Source organism: Chaetodon auriga, chromosome 3 (assembly GCF_051107435.1).
Source record: "Chaetodon auriga isolate fChaAug3 chromosome 3, fChaAug3.hap1, whole genome shotgun sequence".
NCBI classification, from domain to species: domain Eukaryota; kingdom Metazoa; phylum Chordata; class Actinopteri; order Chaetodontiformes; family Chaetodontidae; genus Chaetodon; species Chaetodon auriga.
In genome coordinates, this window is record NC_135076.1 from 16715957 (window position 1) to 16728679 (window position 12723).

General features: G+C 40.2%; 1 protein-coding gene across 3 annotated transcripts in view; it reads right to left on the reverse strand.

Annotated features, from left to right (window-relative positions):
• negr1 (neuronal growth regulator 1) overlaps window positions 1-12723 on the reverse strand; it is a 133779-nt gene that overhangs the window by 17651 nt on the left and 103405 nt on the right. The window contains exons 7-8 of one of the 3 annotated variants that reach the window (XM_076725827.1): window positions 10820-10861; window positions 7226-9716 (exon numbers count right to left, since the gene is read on the reverse strand). The exons of 1 other annotated variant lie outside the window; for it this stretch is intronic. In XM_076725827.1, coding sequence (XP_076581942.1) covers window positions 9619-9716; window positions 10820-10861 — 140 coding nt within the window. In that variant the 3' untranslated portion in view covers window positions 7226-9618. Of the gene's footprint in view, window positions 1-7225; window positions 9717-10819; window positions 10862-12723 lie in introns of those variants that run through there. One more of the 3 variants, XM_076725825.1, reaches the window with a different exon arrangement.

Sequence of the window (12723 nt, forward strand, 5' to 3'; positions counted from 1 at the left end):
TTCTTCGTATTTGACAAAACTTTCAAGAGTGAGAATGCAGGTTTTTAGAAACAGTTGTAAATACAACATCAAAAACGGGGAAGGATGTCGCAGCCCTGAGAGCGCTACGATGCATAATGTGCTTTGATCTTGTGGGTACAGCAGATGCGTGTGATTTGGTGATCTGTAAACTTGGAAAAGTTATGTTGGAAGAAAAAAATATATAAGTGACAGTGACAGGGATAAAAGCACCGCCTGCAACAAGAGCTCAAATAAGAGGTGGGAATAAACACATAAAAGAAAGACGATTCTTTGGCACAATTTAACTGGAAAGGCTCTGACAGGTCTCAGTTTTAATACCCTCCGCCAATATTATTCTCTCAAATACTGAGAAATATCCATGGAAGATGAACAGAGTAAAAAAGTGAAGTCTGTGAAATAGTTTTCTTGTTCTTCTGAAGGCAGTTATTACGGCTTCGGTATGCGCCACTGTGTTTCTTCTGTGTGTGCGTGGGACTGACAGCACGACCAGGTTTGCATTTAATGGCCTCCTCCTGAGGAGATGCGAAGTGGGAGAAATAATCAGAGGTAGAGAGGAGAGTGGTACATTTGGGAGCAAGGGAACGATGGAGCTGGAAACAGAGAGTCGGAGAGACTCGGTGAGAGGGAGAGATGATGTGGGGTAAGTGGAATGATCTGCTGATGGAGGGGGAAGGGCAGTCATTTACATCTGACAAAAACAGGTGAAAGGCAGCCCTGAAAATGAGCATTACAGGGGGCAAAGAGCAACAGTGAAGGCTAAGGCCCATGAAATATGGATAATAATCTGTTTATATAGTTGGGATTGGAGAGAAGAGTGGTAAATGGGCCTTTGTGGGAGTCCAAAATGTGTTCTGAATGCCAAATGAGAGTCTGGAATCAGAGAAATGTTGGGATATACTGTTGGTACTAATAGTGCTAAAGCACTTTCCCAGTACTTCAAAGTGCTTAGTATTAATACACACGACATGGTTTAAACTTATATTCAAATTAATGTCTGTTAAGTCATTACCGCTGAATGAGGTAACACAATGGTGATTGAGCCTTTGGCCCACTGATGAAAGCACTGCAATATTTAAATACTTGCAGTATTAAGTGTTCAGTGTCAAGACAAGCATCTCCTCTAAATAGGTGTATTTATGGTTTATTCTTATTCTTTCTTTTTCACATGATTCAACCTCCACACCCTTACAGTCTGCTTGCTACATATATGACACTACTTGCTGCACTGGCGATTACCATTGCCATTAGATGTAAATTGTGAGGTGTATATCATATATTATGGATGTAACTTCTAGGGCTACTGGTCTGTCCATCAGTGCATTATCTTTTGTTTGGTGTGTTGCAACAATTGCACGATCAATATTAATTTCTATTTCCTTGGCTTTTAAAAAAGTTTGCTTGTTTGAAGCATATCTTAAGTGTTTCACAACTAATTAACTAAAGCAAATACAGAGACAGAGACATCATGTTGGTTTAGAGCATCCTTCCCAGCACAGTAAAACACAAAATCAATTTCATTGTCAGTATCTCCCACATTGAACTAATCAGTATAAGCACTCAGAATGTGTTTTAGGGCACTGTAATAAAAAGCCCAGGCAGCCACAGCAAAACAGAACCTAACCCATAATGACTAATATCACACAAACAACTGAGTACCAATCAGCCAAATAGCAAAAATAACACTTGCCTTGATTCATACTCATTAAAAGGAATTACAGGAAGAAAACAGAAGATCATAAGGCAATCATATTGTGCGCTATTATAATATCGGAAGTAATGGCTTCCATTTTCAGAAAACATGTGCTGCTACAGTAGGGTAATGTAAATGTTATCATCAGGCATGGGAACTGTCGATCAATTAAATGAACTCTGGAAACACTGGCACACGTTGGTATTTCAGAGGATCATGCTGTGGAGCTTGGGAGGTCTATAAAATGAGATAAATGGTCTTACAAAGTGCTGGATGTATCCTGTATAATGCAATGCATTATCATGAATTTTGCACATGTAGTCACTGGAGGCTTTTGCTGTCCTGTTTACTTTTCATTAGACATACAACAAACATCTCAGCAAAGGAGGAAATGTCAGATTTATGTGCCTTTGAACCATGTTATCGTAACAACAGGTTTTCACCTGGGGAATCTCACATACTTCCAGTTCCACAGGACAAAACTCGTGCATTTACATTGTCCAGGGATGTAGGGGTCAAGAATGATAGATGACATGCCATCTGCTTATCAGGCCCTTCCACAGATGACTGGGGAAGTTAGCACTCAGTAAAAATGAAGGTCAGCATATCACCTCAAAACAAACTGTGCTGGACAGGAGTCGGGGTGGCAGTGCGGTAGCGAGAGGAGGGTGCAGAAGGGGTTCACATGGCCCTTGATCTTGCCACCATATAAGTGATAAGGCTGGTAGAAAATGCACTGTCAAAAAGGATTATCTGTGGGTAGCTCAGTGTGTCTGACACCAGGCATGCTGGGTAAAAAGAGGCAATGCTGTTTACTGTAGAGGTTCTTTAAGCAGTTTAATACTGTAGTCCGGTCCTCTAGGATTTACAGTACCAGGCTACTCACACACAAGACCCCAATGTAAGCTTATCAGTGGGAGATGTTCTGTGCTCTTGAATATTTCATAAGTGCAGTATTTATACTGCCATTAGCTGAGGATGACTCACAAAACTGTAGTCAGTTTTCATGCTGGTAACTGTATTGTAATTGCCACTTGGCTCAACTCAACTTCAGCACTTCTGGCTCGTGCTTTAGGTGACGGAAAAGAAAGGAAACAGTACACGCTTGCATTGTTAACACTGAGGTCCTTTTTTAGCTGTTTGTTTGTGAAACTGAGCTTATATCAGTTTGCCACGCTCAGGAGTCCTGTCTGGTTCACCTCATGATGAAGACATGGTGAGACATCAGCTACAGCAAAAACACATAGGTTTAGTATGTTTTTAGTTTACTCCAAGTTTGGGAATGCGGCCATGGCTGATTTATAGGGTTTTGAGGGTTGCAGGAGGTTAAAGGTGGTGTGGTGTACTTTGTGTACCATTTTTCGGGCTTTGGTAGGTTTGGTGTGTTTTATACTTTAGAAAATAACTGGTGCCGGTCCACGTGTTCTAGAAGATTTCAATGTCGGGAGAATTTCTGGTCAAATATCATTTGTGTTTATGGACACTATTTTCCAATGTTTTTTGTGTCTAAGTGACTAATGGGGACAGCAATTTTTGAAATTGGTTCAGTATTGAGCGAGAGCGCTGCAGCCGGCAGCCATGAAACGGCTGCAATGTAATTCCTCCAGATGTGTATGTACCATCATGAATGACAGGCTCAAATTGTTATTCTAAGTGTCTGACAACATTATAGAAAGACAGTCTTTTTATTAATGAGTAAGATCCTTTTTGTTTAACTAGAAAAAGCAGCTATATCATTCTCGACAAAGCCACCAGACTCCATTTACAGAAACAGTAAATTTATCGTTGGAAAACTCACTTCATTCAAACTCGACAGAAACAAAATAAAGCTCTATTTTAGCAATCCACCAACTCTGCTTTGGTCAAAATAAGCCCTTAATTCAGAGAATCAGGAGGGGGGTGAGAGAGAGAGAGAGTGGACATCAGAGAAGTGGGAGGGACCACGGCGTGTTGAGACAGAACATGTAACTTTGGAGTTATTTTCACTGGACATGATGGCCAGAGAGATTTAAATATAATGGATATTTTCAGCAGATATTCCCTGTAACATAATGGTAATCACCATAAAACAGTTATGCATGTTTGTAATCCTGAAGGGTTTGGTTGAACAAAGTCTGATCTATGCACATTTGCATGATTTTTTTTTTAATCATGGATAATTATAGACCTATATAAATGATCATAATAACTGGCTCCAAACCCGTGACAATACCTGACAAAGCGCTGTGAAACAGAAGCACAGAAACAGCATACCAGCTCTCGAAGATTTAAGATTTGAGATTTAATGTATATTTAGAAGACTTATTTAGTACAAGAAAGTGCTGACAAAACGTATTTTGCAGTTCACCTTTATTGATAGCACACATTTAGAAAAAGAATATCTGAATCCTAAAACTGAAAACGAACACGTACCTAACAAACGAATATCCAAATATAATAATATTCACTTTCATTTGACTCTGCTAGACTGTCAGACTGCCTATCTGCGAAGCTAGAAATGTCTGAAAAGACAGCCTATGGGATGTGAACCAAAGTTTGGTTTGAAAAGGACGGAGGAACAGACAGTGTTATGTAATTGTTGATGTACTGTATACTGATTTGTGTTATTGATTGTGCCTGGGGTGAAACAAAGGACAGCTAGATCTATTCAGCTCAGTCAATGACAGCCAAGGAATCCAATATCAATCTCTAAGTATCAGTGTTCACCTGAACAATGTCAGAAATAATCCTGATGGAAATTAAGGACATGCTGCGGCAGCAAAAACTTATTACTGTCTCTTAAAGCCAAAAATACCTTTAATACTCTTTTAGTTTTTCTTTCACGACTTTTCTGAATATTCCACTTTTTCCTGGGCACACTAGTTTAATTCAGGATGACCCAGTATTTAGGTTATCAATAATAATCAGTATTCCAGTGGTTCACATGGACATGTAGCATATGCTGGAGCATATGTTTCGGAATATATTGCAAGGACTTAGTATGCACTGCTGCAGGGCCCAAGAGCAGAACACTCTGCCCGTTAACTGTTAGTGTTTTCAGTAAAAACAATGGAATACATACATGCTTTTGTTTTCAGAGCAATGAGCTCTGAATTCAACATGTAAAATAATTTGCAGTGAATTAGTGGATATAGCTGGCAGTGTCTCCATTTCACCAGCTCTGATGTTTTGGCTTTCATGTTGAAATATGACTAGAAATAGAATGTTTGTTTGATGTGACACCATATTGACAATAGCCCCACAAAGTAACAAGGCAGTTTCAAACAAAAAAGAAATGCAGTGAATCTCAAAGTCACATTGTCTTCATTTGAAGGCAACAGCTGATAGCAAGCAATGTTCGGGCTCAGCAGAGAGCTCCTCATCCACAATGGAGTGCCTCAGCTGAACTGGGTGAACATCTGAAAACTTTTAATTCAAAATGTTACTTCAAACTGTTACTCTTTTATCACTATTAATTCCCACTGAGGCAAACATGAAAAAAACGATGATAAAAAGTCCAAAAGTTATTAATGTTTAATGAAGGCAGCTAAAGATGCATTATGTATTAGGGCTAAAGTTAGACTATGTTGCAACAGTATTTTGAAAAACAGTCAGCTGCAGATGATCACCAAAGTAACACATTACATGGTTTCAAAGACAGACTAAATGTGCTTATGAGCTTTTTCCAGTAATAGTTAGTCTAATATTTACAAAGTGATAGCCAAGAGAGAATATTAATTTAGAACTTAAGAGAAAAATGCCAAGTTGTTTATTTATTGAGAAGGCCTCGTGCAGTGTAATATCAACAAAATGTGCCTTAGGGTCCAACTTGTACAAACATCAGATAAAGAATTGAAAGAGGAAAAGCATAACCTAACCTTGTTTAAAGTCATCTTCCAAAGAAGACATTACCCCACTTTCAGACATAAATCAGCCAGCTACCCTTTGATTAAAGAAGCTTTACATGCTCACTAAAATAATTTGATTAACACAGCTCCCTGAGCCTTGGGGAGCTGAGTGAGTGACTTTTGAATTTTGGAGGACTTCGGAAGAATACTTAATAAGGTAGATTATCTCTTTGATGTTGTTCTCTGGACCTTGAATAAAGAAAGATATATGACCTACCCTGGTTCTAAATCAATCAGAACATTGCCTTCATTAAGATGGTGAGACTCAATTTCAAAACATCTATATACGGAAACGAATTTGACTCGTCTACTTAAATGCAAGAAAAAACCATTCTGGATTAAACGTGAACATTTCTTAAAGGTTGCTCCATTGTAGACCTTCTTATAATCTACTCTATTAACAAGACACATAAACCTTCATGGACTCATTAATGTCTTCTTCCTGTCACCTGGTGGTTCAAATAAATGCTTCACATGCCAGGTTTCCAGGATGACAGCATCAGAGTTACCTCCTCTGTAATTAGCTCTGATTATACCAGATATGAAAAATAAATAATTAAATAAATAATCACTATGTAAAATGAGGCCTAAGAACAGGGTTAATGGGGGAGTGATGATCTTCACTTAGCTACACTCAGGCTGCCTGAATTTTGTTTATCTGGGAGTTAACATGACACATGGGAATCAGACAGAGTCACACACATTATGTATAATGCATGTAATATTTCTTAAACCAGTAGCACAGCAAGACAAGAAATGGGGCTCAGAACAGTGTTAAGAACATTGTTTTTCTACTGTCAAGTGATTTGCAGGAATAAACATAAGAGAAAGCCTGTGGGAGCATGTGCTATTATCACAGATCTACGTTTCATTGGGATGACAAGGTGGCACCGAGCCAGCTGCTTTGGAGTGCTGGAGCAGTGTTTTCTGTTTACGTAAATGCACACAAATCCATACGCTAAAGATAAAATGGGCTTAAGACCTTCACTGTCATCAAAATATGGTATATTACCATTTTAAACAGAGGTACTGCAAACTTTCATGGTGCAGCGGATAAGAAATTCTGTAGCTACGACAGATGGTTTCTACTTCTGTCTGTGATTCCCTGAGAAGTATGAACATACCTGTACAACATGTAGGAGACAGGATCAGTTAAGAAAGGACAAGATAATATTTTATTGACCATCATGGGTGAGATTCATTTGCCAGAGGTCAAAAATACAGAAAAAATTGTAAAGAAAAACATTTCAAAGCAGAATTAAGATTAAAAGCTATATGCATAACAGTATCCAAGACCAGTTGAATGTTTGAAGGGAATAATGCAAAAATCAGGTTCTACCAGTAAGTTTATTTAGTGCTGAAGCAGAAACATCCTTGTGATGTATAATAGATATACAGCTGTAGGCTTAATTAAATAAGCATGATAAAAATGTGATAGATGTGATGATATGCTAGACCATTATATTACATTACAAAGTATAAAAGATTAATAAAATATATGATACAATAAAAACGTAATAAATCCTTCCTTAAAGGAGCAGTTCAACAATTTTGGTTGCACACTTCAAGTGAGAAATTAGAAATTAGTGGTGCTGGTAGATGGATTTTTTTTTTTTTTTTTAACCTTCAGACACCAGCTAGTGGTTTCCCCTCTTTCCAGTCTCTTTGATAAGCTAAGCTAACTGGCTCTGCTTTATATTTAAAGTACAGTCATGAGAATGTCATCAGTATTCTCATCTAACTCTGGGGAGGAAACAAATATTCCCTTTATACTACAACTACTAAAATAACAATTATGACAATAACAGGCTTGACAATGGATGGATCTTTGTTCGGCAGAAGTAGAAAAGGTACATCTTTATCAGCCACCACTGAGTCTGGATGTTGGAGCAGTTAGAGATGAGAGCAGTTGAGTGTGACAGGTCTGGCTGAGTGGGAGTGAGTTGGGTGTGGGTGTGGGGGGTCACAGCTGGCTTAGGCTGTGGTCACAGTTGCTGTTGTGGCATCTGATGGCAGTGGGCACAAGTGAACGCCTGAAGCGTACTGTCTTGGTCTTTGGTGGGATGAGCTGGTTGCTGAATGCGCTGTCCATCTGCCACAGTTCATCATCATGCGGGTGGGAGGGTTTATTCAGGACGCTGTTCATCATGTCCATCATCCTCCTCTCTGCCACTGCCTCCAGACTGTGCAGTTCCTGCCCAACCACAGAGCTGGACTTCCTTACCACATTTACTGGCATCAGCAGCCTCTATGCCGCCTCCCCAACACACTACAGCCAAGAACAGTGCACTGGCCACCGCTGACTTTCAGCAGCCTGTTGCACACACTGACGGATCTCAGTGGTATGGGCTGCCTAGTCCAGGTTTTTTGTGAAATTGGACACCAAGGTGCCTGTCTGAGTCCACCACCTGCACTTCTTCTCCCTGAATGATAAATGGGGGCTTCCTGCTTCTGTGGGCATCAACCATAGAGCTGCAAGTGCTTCACTGTCATGAAGTTAGCCTAAAAGCCTGAAGAGCATTATCATGACAATACAGGTACACTATTCATGTTTTGATTTTCCAAGAAATCCATACTGTATTCAGTGATAGTTTGTTTTGTTCTACTTCTACATACATCTTCCATAATCCAAATATCAGATTACTTTACAGGCCATACAAACCAACTTTATATTGCATACATATTCCACTGCTGCCATTTTACACATTTTAAATGAATTTTGCCTTTTTTTAACCTATTTTCCAACATCACTGTATTCATTATTTCAGTATCCTACTTCCTGAGTCTTGAAACTTGCTTAAATATGCAATTTCTCAAACTTCTACAACCTCCACCATCAAGACGATGTTTTTCAGTTTGGTTTGTTTGTCTGTTTGTCAGCAGGATCTGCAGCATGGGTCTGAATCATGGGGTGGATACACAATTAATTTTATATGGCCTTGGTGGAAAACTGCAAATGCTGTACATCTTAAAATCCAGTAGATTGTAATGAAGTTAAACAGAGTATTGTAAGGTTTGTGGCTATGGAAACCTAATTTCTGTTTTGTACAAATGTATGTTTATATTAAGTTTATATTTCTATTTTAGAAGTACATAATCAACACATACACCATACTATGACATTGTATAATTGTAATAGTTTTGGAAATATATCCAGACATATATAGTATGTTCTTGTAGATTAGCATCTCATCGAAGAGTGAACTGTCTGCGCTCTCCCAGTTCCCGTCTAGTTATTTAAGTGTTATTACTGGGCGGTAGTACAATTGTAAGTTGGCATCATTGTGAAAACTATCCTTGAGGCACAAAGATGTCCTCAGATCAAAGTATACAAGCTCTGAGTCAAAGCAATCTAATATCTGGCATACAAATATGATCTAATTAACCAACACATTAACATTTTGTCCCATCTGAACCCATTCATACTAGAGTAGTACTGGCACAGTAAGGTTAGATATAAAAGTACAATGACTGATGTTGCCTATTAACATTGTTTTCTCTTGTAATTTGAATGTGTTTGTCATTTGCCCTTGATGAATGGGCTGAAACATGCACTGCAAGTGCTGTGGGAGATGAACAATTTTTCCACTTCATATCTCCTGATTCGCTTACCTTACAGACTCCTTGTTTTGGGAGCACAACTTCCCAAACTCAGTCACAGGGGAAATAAAAGCAGATAATAACCTGTTAAAATTAATTATTAAACTTCATTAAACAATGGTTGGGACAAAGAGCCATTTGCAGGGATCTAAAATAATTCCCTTTGCCAAGGCACTTAGTGAGGGCGCCATCAAAAAATTAACTTCAAATACAACTTGGAACAAAACAAGAACAGTGGGTCGCTGAGTGAGTTTATCTCCACGATTGAAATCACTGGTGTTCCTTTGGACCATGAAATTGTCATTTGTTCTGCAAGCGTTACGTCAAATGAGAGTTCAGGGCCGTGCCAGGACTGTTCTTTGCTGGTGAGCTTATTTTAACTTGTTATCTGACAGAATCTCCATGGATAATTATATCTAGCTAAGATCGACAGGTAGGCAATGCGGGCGAGCACGTGCTAATCCAGGGCTGGGTCACCATAAAGCGCCGGAGGAAAACCATGGCGTCTATCCACAGAGCTGGATGAAAAGTCACAAAAACGCTTAGCAGATTCATCGTGCAATAAGAATCCTCACATGTGATTATGTGTGCGCTGTAAGTGCAGGTGCATTTGAGAACGTTTGAATATTTCAGCATGTTTTCATTTCAGTGTCTGTTGTGAACATCCATGCCAGGGAAAGCTTTTTAGTGTGAGTGCTTTTCTGCATGTTTCTGCGCATGTGAATAGTATTAAGCAAAAAATAATGTAACCAGCATGAGAGATTACATTCTGTGACTTGCTTAAAACCATTAGAGAGGGAGAAAAGACAACCAGGCAGAGGGGATTATTCCGGGCTGGAATGTGGAAGCAGCAGAATACAGTGTGGTGGGGTTTGGGGCGGGGAGGGAGGGGGGTGTACAAGGGCGACATTGACAGTGTAGCACCGGCAACAGCTCTAGCAGGAGATCAGGTTAAAGAGGGTGGCAGAGCGCCAACTGATTGTTCTAGAAAGGGGAAAGAACAGAGAGAGAACGCAGAGAGAGGGATATAGGAAGATTAAGACACAGAAGGAGAAGGGGGGACAGAAAAGGAATGATAAAAGTTCAAAGACAGCAGAGATTCCATCTTGCAACAACAAACCAAGGGCCTTTGCCACCAACAGCTTCCTGCCTTTGATGTATACTGCATTTAGGTAGCATTGAGGAGCATTAGAGAGGTGGTGCTGGTGGTGAGAAAGCCAGAAAGAGAAGAAGAAAAAGCCATCAGCATTATGAAAAGCATCAGACCCAGAGGCCTATGGAAGAGCCACTTTGATGACACTACTGTTTGCTCCACATGGGGGTGGTGGTGGCGGAGGCGGGGTTGTAATGAAAGGAAAGGGGGGCGGGCTTGATGACACAGGCTGCAGGAAGTATATGTAGCCAGGCTGTAGAAGCCAACCCAAAATTAAAGAAACAAGAATAAAAAAAAAAAGGAATGCAAATCAAATATATGGACATACAATGAAGCTGTACACCCAGCAGGCACTCCAGCCAGCCAATTGAAATAAATCAAGATGGAGAAGAGGGTTTCGGCTCAGGTTAGTATGAGGCAGCGGACCTCTTTGCTGATTTGGTGTACAGCATGGTGACATATACTGACCTGGGCTTGAGACAGCACTAGTGGTGGTGGGTTCAATAATTGCTACAGGGGAGGAGAGGGGGGAGAGGGAGGGGGAGGGAAAGAGGACATTCATGTATTATTAACAGAATGGAGACGTAAAATAAAAAGAAAAATGCATGCAAGGACAAAGGGACAGGGGATGGAGACAAATCCTCTCCATGCACTAAGGACTGGACAGGACTCTGTGGCAAGATGCAACCTCCACATGCTCATAAACAACATGTTTTATCCCCCCAGTTGCCTCGGATTTGCATGGGTTACTGCTAAGGAAAAAAATGAAGGGAGCCTGGGAGCCCTGAAGGGGCTTTTGTAATTGGGTGACAAACTCTCATCACACTGCTAAACAACTGGCTGTTTCTCCATTGCGTGTCCTCCTTTTATTTTATATGAACCAATCGAAAAATGACCGGGGGGAAAGAAAACGGGGAGCTTTTAGTCTGCCTTTGATCCCTCTGAGGAGGGAACTCAGAGTTCCAATCTGATTACCTTATGAACTCATTTCAGGCTGAGCCACTGGTGACATTTGGGAGATGGAATAATGTGACATCCAGAAATGTTCAGTCCAGTGTGTCAAACTACGAGAGCTGAGTGTGTGCATGGATGTACAGCAGCAAACACGTCTTCTTTACCTTTGAGGTGTATGTTTCAAATGTCACACAAAGTAGATCTTATGCACAGTCACGTGTGGTGAAGATGTCTCTGTAGATTTTGTTGTAGAAGGATGTTTGAATTCATTCTGTAATAGACTGATGAGAGATGCAAACTGACAGCCAAAAAATAACCATAACACACTGTAGGTGGGTTTAAGGTTATTGATACCAGATCACTTTGGCAAGTTCTTTGATTTCTGACTTCCAAAAGTCACAGCTAAACCCACACTCTGCGGTGCAGCATAAATTATTTAATGATACTTTGGTATAAAGATACCAGTGTAATGTAAACATTACTGCACATTTGATCTGAAGTTGGAGACCAATAAATTAATAACATGGCTTTCTGTTTGGTAAACAAGCACTTAATTCGAGATAAGCTGCGACCAGCTTTGTGCAGTGACTCACTCGGGGAGCAGAATCTGGGGTGTGTGGCAAAGCAAAGCTGTGCTTTACCATCAGAGCTCAACTCAAAGCGATGCACTGTTTGGACTCGTAGGGTTTTTCCCAGCATTGCGTTTTTGGCACACGAACAGTGCGACTTACACTTGCAGCTAAAAAACTATTTATACTCCACACAAAGGTATAAACCACCTTCTTCCACAAGGCTTCACGGCGGAGGAGGAGCTTATCTATCACAAGGGAAACCATGGCAGCCATGATTACACCTCACACATATTCACACAGAAAGGAACACGTCTTAATGTTGTTGCACTGAGCTGCTGAATCTAGGCCATGCTATAGTGGAGAAACCTACTTAGATTCTCCATTTTAATCCATTTTCATGGGAACTCAATATGGCCGTTTCAATTGTGGGGCCAAAGGGTGCACTGCTGTCCACAGCACGGTCTCAATCTGTGATTTCTCTGTTGCTTTCCTGAAGCACTCTACCAACTGTGTAATGACTGTGTTGCTGGCGACTGTAATGTCAACAACAATAAAACATTTGCTTTCATTTGATTACATCATTCTTTTTGATGGGGAAATTGTGTAAGAATCAGTATTCATACGTGAAGCGATACACTTTTTTCCCCTCAGTATATTGGTGGGGAAATGGTCGAATTCATCTTTTCTTCCACAAATGTTTCCACTTTAAGTACTCCTGAGGGAGCCGATATGTGAAGACAGTTTCTTTTTGGTTCTTTCTTCAAACAGGCAGGCGGGCGCTATCTGATTAATACTTGAGCATGAATTCACCAGTGAATCACTTCATGAGCTCTCAGACACTCGTCC